This window comes from Diospyros lotus, chromosome 9 (assembly GCF_014633365.1).
Source record: "Diospyros lotus cultivar Yz01 chromosome 9, ASM1463336v1, whole genome shotgun sequence".
Lineage (NCBI taxonomy): Eukaryota > Viridiplantae > Streptophyta > Magnoliopsida > Ericales > Ebenaceae > Diospyros > Diospyros lotus.
The window spans coordinates 6,757,907-6,768,082 of NC_068346.1; the positions used below are offsets into that span (position 1 = coordinate 6,757,907).

General features: G+C 35.4%; 1 protein-coding gene across 1 annotated transcript; it reads left to right on the forward strand.

Annotated features, from left to right (window-relative positions):
• The first annotated feature begins 6,798 nt into the window (after positions 1-6,798).
• On the forward strand, positions 6,799-9,542 carry LOC127810601 (G-type lectin S-receptor-like serine/threonine-protein kinase At1g34300). The gene has a single exon (XM_052350154.1). It carries the CDS (start codon positions 6,814-6,816, stop codon positions 9,328-9,330), a length of 2,517 nt encoding a protein of 838 aa, XP_052206114.1. The 5' UTR covers positions 6,799-6,813; the 3' UTR covers positions 9,331-9,542.
• The last annotated feature ends 634 nt before the right edge of the window (positions 9,543-10,176 follow it).

A 10,176-nucleotide genomic window follows, 5' to 3' on the forward strand; every position in this document is an offset into this window, starting at 1 on the left:
AAAATTAAATGAAAATGCGTTTTAAGGAGAAATGCGTTTCTGGTTCTTACAACAGTGGCCACACGACCCACACCCTACGCATCCCCAAAGTTGGTCGAACCCCCATCCTCCTCCTTCTTCTTCTTCTTCTTCTTTTTGGTTCTTTTTTTGAATCTGCTGTCACTCATCGCCGACCATCGATCTGTCGCTTCCGATTCCATCGCTTTTGATTCCAATCACCAGTTACTAAATATGACAATTACAACTGAAACCGTGGGGAACTGAACTGAAACTGAACCGATCAACGCGATTAAAAACCATTTGACTGGATAATGATTTGATTTGTAAAAAAATCGAACATTGTTTTAATGGGTATGATTTAGTTATGGCTTTCACTACATTCAAACTAAAACCAGAACCGAAACCGAACCGAATGTGTGGGTAATTAAATCAAATCGAACCGAATATATATATAATAGATATTTATTTATTTAATATATTATATGTACACATAATATATATATATTGTACATTTTTTTACAAGTATTTTAACTAATGCATTACAAATATATAAAATATTTAACATTTATAAAGTAATTAACAAATAAAAATAAAACCTAATCTTAAATTATTTTATTTTTATCAATCAAATAATTATATCTAAGAAGTTTGAAGTTAATTTGTAATTTTATGCAAAAAGAAAGTAACTTTATTAGAGCAACTCCAACATTGGACACCAAATCCAGTGCTAATTTGGTGTCCAACAGTGTTTTACACCAAAATTTTCAATACCAATTTGGTATTGTCTCCAATGTGCAACACCAAATTGGTGTAAAAAAAATCTATAAAGAATATTTTATAAATAAATATAAATTAATTTATTTAACTTGGCATAATATAAGAATAGAAAGTATTTTATTTTTAAACCATGTTGTTGTTTTTATTTTAAACTTTTTTTCTATTTTCATCATGTATTTTTATTTTAAGTTAATAGAAATGTTATTATTTTTTATTATATTATTGAGTTTTTGCATTAAGAATATTTTCTTTCTATTAAATAATTATTAAAATAAAAAACTTTTATATACATAAAAAAAAATAGTTCATTTTATATTAACATAGTATTTATAAAATATATTAAATATTTTAAAATATATTCAATATTATATTCATTTTATAGATCTTAATAAAATATTTACATAGGTATATATTTTTTCTAACAATTTAATTTATATTTTTAATTATTAATCAAAATATACGAATATAATAAAAATAATAAAGGATATAAAGGGAATAAATTGTTTTGAAGTTATACAAAGGGGGTAAAATTGAAAATAAAATAAAAAAGAAAATTTGGTATTCGTGAATAGTATAACACCAAATTTAGTGAATAGTATACTATCAGATTTGGCATTATACTATTCGCTCAACATCAAATTTGGTGATTGAAAATTGTGCCCAACACCAAAATTGTGTATTCGTCGGAGAGCTCTTCAGCGCCAAATTGAAGTTGGCGCTAGAAATAGTGTACTACTTAGAGTTGTTCTTAGAGTTTGTCTTTGTTTGTTGTGGAGTTAACAAGGATTTTATGAATGCTATTTGCAAGAGTTTGTCTTTGTTTATTGGTATGGATCAAAATAAAAAAATCATAGTTAAAATCGAAATCGAACTGAAACCGAATGATTTGATTATGGTTTTTAATTTTTAAAACAATGGGTAATGGTTTGGTTTTGATCTTAGTAGTTTAAGTTTGGTTTGATTATGGTTTGACAAAAATTGAAACCAAACCGAACCATTGCCAACCCTATCCGCCATTGTTCATTGCCAAAGATTGTTCCTTCAGTCGCTTCCAATCAAACCCTGATCCGTCGCTTCCAATTTTGTCGCTTCCAATCGAACCCCGAAGCTTTGTTGCCGATTGTTCCTTCAGTCAATCATCGTTGTCATTCCCTCTCAGGTAGTCGACAATCAACCTCTCTCTTTCTCTTTCTCTCTCAGTGTGTATGTTCTCAAACAGTTCGTATTTTGTGTTTGGAGGTGTATCCATTGTTTTGTGTTTTATGTTTGTTTGATATTTTTGTTTTAATTTATTTATATTAAAATTAAATTAATTATTTTTTTCAGTAATATAGCACGTTGCATATTATTGAAAATAAATTTTTATATTTCAATTATTTTTTTATAATTTACTATATTAAAAATTATATTTATAAAACTTCTCTTATATTTTTTAAATTTACAGTTTACCCTGCGTTTTTGTTTCCTATATTTTTTGAAAAATGCAGTTTTAGTGTTTCCGTTTCGTTTCGAAAACGTATCGTTTTTCATTTCGGTGCTACCTAGGTGAGAGTTGCATCTCTGATAAGTGTAAGACATTATGGGTTTGACTCCTTGTCTTATACAGTGAGACAAAAATTTTATTTACGATTTATCTCTTTTATTGAAATTGAGAGTACGAGCGATAGGAGACCGCTCAAGAACGATAATTTTAAAATTAATAAAAAAATTTATCTAATTCATCTAGCTTTGCCTCTTATTAATTGAGACTGGGTTTTTTTGTACTTTGAAAGGGCCTCCAAATAGACAAGAATGAGTTGATTGCACTATTAAAAAGAAGAAGAAAAAGTATTTGTCAATCACCTTATAAATAAGAACAAGATTTATTTATTGTACGTGCAGATGAGGTTTATCTCATTTGCTGGGATATTAAAAAAGAGAAAGGGATTGTTAGATCTTAAGAAATTTTTATTATTGAAAGCATTGTTGTTAAAATCCCGATTTTACGCGTACGATTTTACGATTTTATGATTCGAAGACCCCTAAACGATTCAAATCTCATGTAAAATCTAATTTGGGATAAAATCCTATAAAATCTCGATTTTACATGTACGATTTTACGTTTCAAAGATTCCCAAACGATTTTACGGTTCAAAGACCTCCATTGATTTAAGTTGTAATTTATAGGATGCTTCCAATATCTCAATGTCACATAGCATCTGACATTGGAACTTATGCAATGAATTGTTATATTTTACCTCTAAATTGGAACTTGATTTAATATTGATTGCATAAGTTCCAATATCACATAGCATCTAACATTAATTGCATAAGTTCCAATTTACTTGATTTAAATTATAATTTTTACTTGATTTAGCATTGATTGCATAAGTAAATCAAGACAAACAAGTAATTAATTAATGGACCACTCAACTCAAAATCGGGATATTACTTGATTTAATCAATGTTAAATCAAGAAAAAATTGTAATCTAAATCTAATGGAAGACGTTGGAAGCATACTCTAAAGAATTTTAAGCTATATTTTACCTCTAAATTACCTATATTTTACCTCTAAATTGTCTATACCAACCTGCTAGTTTTTGAGCTATATTTTAAAAGTATCATCTTTTGAATTATAATAAGAAATAATCAGGTTATTAAATGATATTAATTTATTTTCTACAAAATTATGTTATTATACACATATATTTACAAAAATTAAAGGGTATTTTTAATTATCTCTAAAATCTTACGATTTTACGATTCGATTTTACGATACGATTTTATAGACCCTTTGTCGATCCCACTTAAAATCCCGATTTTAACAACCTTGATTGAAAGGGAGAGAGGAAAAAGATAAGAAAGACAAAAATGAGAATATTTTGATTATTTTTAAAATATTAACAACATGATATAACTAACGATAAAAAAATAAAATATTATGAATTTTTAAATTTCAATGAAATTTTTTGTAATTTTTTTTAGAAAAATTAAAAGCATAATTAATGTGATGCACTTAATAGTTGTATAAATGAATAATAAATGAACAAAAAGAGCAATCTTCTCAACTGTACAGCTTTATCCTCTTTCTCGTAAATCACTTGTGAGCAAGGAAGATCTTTTTGGGTGTTGCTCTTCGGGCCTTAAGTTGAGCAGTTTGCTTGTTCGAGTCTTGGTCAGTAAAAATATATTCTCGATTTATCTCTTCAGCGTAATTTTAGTGACGGAATAGATGAGGATACAGTAAGGAGGAGTTGTTCCAAAATGGAAGACAGCGAACCCTTGGCTTGGATTTAACTAAACTGAACTCTAGACATCAATTATTAAGGAGGACTTTGGCCAACGAATTGAATTTGATGTAGCCTATGATTAGACGTCTGCCTAACTGAATTTTAGTCTTATTATTTTTTATTTTTAATAAAAAATTATTCTAAAATTTTTTCATAGTGAATATAAATTTATTAACTTTAAGGTGTGATTTTACGTACAATAGAATTGTTGCCAAGTGACGACAAATTTTTTAAAAAATAGCCAAATTAACTCCGCGGCATGAGATCTAATAATAAGTGGGTAAATTGCAATAATTACTCTAAAAATTTGTCGTAATTATGAGAATATTTTTACATTTTAAAAATAATAATAACCTCCCTTATTATTAAATCGAAAGGTAAAATAATCACTAATTTACCACTTATTCTGTCTCATCTTTCTTTTAATTGTAAAATAAAATAAATAAATAAAGTTATTGTACCATGATAAAGTAGGCCCCACCAAAAATTATTTCGAGGCGCAAGAAGGAAGTTTCTAGCGTTTAAGTGAGCTTCCAAGCAAGGAGTTTCCAAACATTAAGGTATTTTCAGGCATTAAGGTGTTTTCGAACATAAGAGGTGTTTTTGGGCATAAAATGAGTTTCTGGGATTCAAGTGTTTCTGGGCATAAAAAAAGATTCTGGACATTAAGGTGTTTCTGGGTATAAAATGAGCTTTTGGGCATTATGTTGTTTCCCGGCATAAAGGTGTTTCCAGGCATAAAAAGAGCTTCTGGGTATTAAGGTGTTTTCAAGCAAGGCATGTTTTCTGGCATAAGTTTCAAGATAATACATCTCTTAAATGCTCAAATGATTGACACGTGTCTTTTAACAATTCTTGGGAATCTAGCCCTATAAATACCTAGCTACAAGATCAAGAAAATGACATTTTTTTCACATTTGGTAACTTCTAAACACTTAAATCAATTTCTATTGCATGAATATTTTTTTCCAACATACTAACTTGATCATTAGAGGGTCTTCGCTAGTGTACACCCTTACAGACCTTCTAACTTGTTTTGTGATTTTTGGCAATATTGTTTTTGGGCGCACTTTCAAGGGGGGACTCTCAGGGCATTAAAGTATTTTCAAGGCATACTTTCAAGGTTGGACTCTCAAGGCATCGAAGTACTTTAGGGCATACTCTTGGGGCACACTTTCAAGGTAGACTCTTAGGGCATCAAAGTACTTTCAGAACAGACTTTTAGGACACACTTTTAAGGCATTGGGATATTTTCAAGGGATCTCCTCCGTTTCTAATATGGCGATTGCTTCATAACACTGATACTACTTCCAATCGATATCTAATCACCCCGGATCTTTCCCACTTCACAAAATTTTTATTGTTGTATTTTGGGCAAGAACAAAAATAAATGCAGCCAAGCACAAAATTAAATCTAGTGGGTTTATCATCTTCTTCATTTTGAACTCAAATTTGGTTCGAGATTAACAACGAACCTAAATTTGAATTCATAGATGAGAAAGAAAGATTGGCATCATGTTGGTGATGATCAAAAGAACCTAAATCTAGACTTTCTAGTTGAGAAAGAGAAAAAGAATTGGATTTCTAATAAGATTTTGTTAGAAAATCCTATTAGAAGCCCTATTCTCACTAATGAGGTATCTAACAAAACCCTATTAGAAGCCCAATTGAACTTAAATTTATCTAGGTTGTGTTGAACCTTAAACACACGCACAAAATAATGTCATCATCAATCTAGGTTTTGTGATATAAGAAAAGAGACAGAAACTTACCATCATGTGATGTTGTCACCTAATTGTAGCCATTATCCTACCATGTAGATCATTCCAAATTTAGAATAACAAGATTGATAGCTTAGACAGACGAAAAGATATGAATGCCGTTGCTGTCTTCGTCACTGCCAACTAAGAAAGAGAAACAAATAAAAATTTAAGAAAAAAAATAAAAAATTGAGGAGAAAGTCTTTAAATATAAAAATATTTTAATCAATTTTTAATGTTTAATTAGGGTTAACAAATGATACGAGTAAATTGTAGTATAGTATTAAATATGAAGGGTATTTATATAATTATCTTAAATCTTAGAAATATCTTGAATAATTTTTTCATATTGAGTTTATTAAATTTAAAAGTACCAAGAGTAATGTTAACTGTTGTCCTTTATTAAATACACTTATATTTTAGATAATGTATATTTATTATATTTTATTTTTAAATTTAAATATTTTTTATTGGTTAATTTGGTTATAACTGCATTTATTTTAGCACATTCGAATAAAAAATATTTAAATTTAAAAATAAGATATAATAAATACTTATTATCTTAAAAAAAGTGTATCTAATAATGTTTAATTATTACTTAACATTACCCATTAACTAAATATAATAAGTAATAATAATTAACATTAAAATATCATGAAAAATACTTACTATACAAAATTTTCTAAATAATAATTATACATAATAAATTGTGGCTGTGCTTAGCTTTGTTTGATCTTGTTTTTCAGCTCGACTTTCCTTTTACAATTGAATTTACTTATTTATTACACGTAACAAAGGCGTGTGAATTACTTCCATTAATTATGTAATGGCTGGTATTTAGAATATCCCCTTAGCGAAAAGGTAATAAAATAAGAGAAAATGTGGTCATGAATGGCGGAAGTCTATTATTTCCACCTGATTTTCTAGCCAACCAAACAAAGAGAACGGTCCCAATGACACATAAGAGAAAGGGCCCGACTGCATTTAAACAGTTATCAATTGGTCCATGGTCTACGTCAACGCACCCAGGGTCATTCCAAGCCGCCCCTCAAGCCATACGAAAAAATCAACACTGGCGTCTTCAAAGCCAACCGCCGCCCACTGCAGGCCTTCTCCACCCAACCCATCGCCGGAGAAAATGTCTCTCTCTTCCCTCTCTCTCTTCTTCCTCCTCTGCCTCTTCTCAAACCCGCCGCTATCGTCGTCTCAGAGCACAGAGATCACCTCCTTCTCCGCCGCCGAGTCGCCGTGGACGGCTGGAAGCAACCAAGTCCTTCTCTCCCACAACTCCGTCTTCGCTGCCGGATTCCGCCCTGGATCTACCTCCGAAAACCTCTACGTCTTCTCCGTTTGGTACTACAATGTCTCCATCTCCATCGATGTTTGGTCCGCCAACGGCAACTCCCCGGTCAACGGCTCCGCGATTCTCGCCATCACGCCCTCCGGTGAGCTCCGCCTCAGCGATTCGTCCTCCGGCCCCAACTTGTGGCCTTCGAAGGCTGTCGGAAATCCCAACTCCACCCTCGTTCTCGGGAACGACGGCAAGCTCTCGTACGCCACCTGGTCGAGTTTCAATATCCCGACGAACACGCTTCTTCCGAACCAGACCATCAACGGAACGATCCTCTCTTCCAAGAATGGAAAGTATAAGTTTGTGAACTCATCAGTCCTCGTTTACAACGGGACATATCGGTACTGGACTACTGCCAATCAGTTCCAAATGCTTCAAGAAGACGGCAAAGTCGTTCAGGGCAACAGCCAAACGCTCCTTTCGGCCGATTTCGGCGACCTCCGGCCGAGAAGACTGACTCTCGACGAGAATGGCAATCTTATAATTTACAGCTTTGACCGGAATTTGACCAAGTGGAGCCCCGTTTGGACAGCAGTGTTCGAGGTCTGCACGATCCCCGGTACTTGCGGACCAAACTTCGTATGCATGGTCAATGAAACAAACAATCCCTCCTGCGTCTGCCCGTCGGGCTTCCGGTCAGTTTCCGGCAACGGCGGCGAAGTCTGCGAACGGAAAATTCCGATAAGGGTGCCGGAAAACTCCAAGTTCCTACAACTGGACTACGTTAATTATTCCAGCGGATCAAGTTACCAAAAATTCTCTACAGTCCAGAATTACTCAGAGTGCGAATACCGGTGTTTATCCAACCGGGAATGCCTCGGGTTCGGATTCAAGTTCGACGGATCCGGTTTTTGCCAAATCCACCTGGAAGTTCTCCTAAACGGGTACTGGTCTCCGGGTACAGAAGCAGCCATGTTCCTCCGGGTGGATAAATCCGAAACCGATGAAACGAGCTTCAAAGGTATGACGAGCTTGATGGAGACTACGTGCCCAGTCCGGATCGCTCTCCCGATTCCACCCAAAGACTCCAATTCGACGACCCGGAATATCGTGATAATCTGCGTCCTCTTCACTGCCGAGCTCGTTAGCGGCGTTTTCTTCATCTGGGCTTTTCTCAAGAAATACATCAAGTACCGGGACATGGCTCGGACCCTCGGGCTCGAATTCTTGCCGGCGGGCGGCCCGAAGAGATTCAGCCACGCTGAGCTGAAAGCCGCCACTGGAAACTTCTCGAACATCATTGGGAAAGGTGGTTTCGGAGATGTTTACAAAGGCGAGTTAAGCGACCACCGTGTCGTGGCGGTGAAGTGCCTGAAAAACGTAACTGGCGGCGACGCCGAATTCTGGGCGGAGGTGACAATTATCGCCAGGATGCACCACCTCAATCTGGTCCGATTATGGGGTTTTTGCGCTGAGAAAGGCCAGCGAATTCTCGTCTATGAATATGTGCCCAATGGCTCTCTGGACAAGTTTCTGTTCACCAGTGATCGGGTCGGGTCTGGAGGGTCGGATAATGGATCGGATCAGGTTACAAACTCTGGGGATAAGCCTGTTCTGGATTGGAATATTCGGTACCGGATCGCGCTGGGAGTGGCAAGAGCAATTGCCTACTTGCACGAGGAGTGTTTGGAATGGGTTTTACACTGCGACATTAAGCCAGAGAACATACTTTTAGGGGACGATTTCTGCCCGAAGATATCTGATTTCGGGTTGGCGAAGCTCAGGAAGAAGGAAGACATGGTTAGCATGTCTAGGATACGGGGAACCCGGGGATACATGGCGCCGGAATGGGTGAAGATGGATCCAATCACCCCGAAAGCTGACGTGTACAGCTTCGGCATGGTGTTGCTGGAGATCGTGACTGGTGTTCGGAGCTTCGAGATCCAAGGGTCGAGAATGGATAGCGAGGATTGGTATCTGCCACGGTGGGCGTTCGAGAAGGTGTTCAAGGAGATGAAGGTGGAGGACATTCTGGATCGTCGGATCAAGCAGTCGTACGATAGCCGGGCCCACTTCGATCTGGTGAATCGCATGGTGAAGACGGCGATGTGGTGCCTCCAGGATCGGGCGGACGCGCGGCCGTCGATGGGGAAGGTGGCGAAGATGCTCGAAGGAACGGTGGAGATCACGGAGCCTAAGAGGCCCACCATTTTCTACTTGGCTGATGACTAGTCCGAGTCTCCCTGGGCTCTTGGCTGGCACGTGAATCGGGTTCCATTACACGAAAGTAAGGCGCCGCGTGACTTAGCATAGCCTAGCCTAGCCTCTTAAGGCCTAGATGGAACCGTTCTTTTTCCATTGAAGACAAGATGTTTGAATTTCTAATTTGTCCTCTCTTTTTTTTTGAAAAAATAATTGATATTAATGATTCATTCCGTCGTAAATTTAAAGATTTTGCTTTAATTTTGAAACCAGATATACTTGTAAACTCACACTTGGCAAATTGATTTTTAAAAATAATCGTATAATAAGATAGTTTTTTCATATACTTAAATGATAAATCTAAATTTGTTAATGATAAATCAAAAGACCAACTCATCAACAAAAGAACATAAAGTCTAAAAAGAAAGTCTCCACAATGGGCTCTAGAAGATCCTCCTGGAGTCTTCCATATAACTTTATAAAATGTTTTAAAAAATTGAAGTTAGACGTCTTTAGGCGGAGGAGGAGGAGGAGGAGTCAAGTTTTTGGGAAAGTTTGCACGGCATCTTTTACTAAAATAACACGTAAATGAATATTTATAATTTCTTTCAATGATCTTGTAATTGAAAATTAATATCGATCTTACAAAATTTGAAAGTGTTACGAGTATTTCTCGTTTTATTCTATGTGGGCTAGACTTAATGCACTGATACAGCCTAAATGCTAAGGCCCAATAAATATCGAACTGAGTTCGTTAAAACGAGCTCGTATAATGCTGGAGCCCACGCTCAAACGTTGGGACCAAGCGAGCTCCCGGTAATGCCTCTAACTCATCAGCGTATTTGAGCAGACTCCTAGCTATGTTCTGAGTGGGTT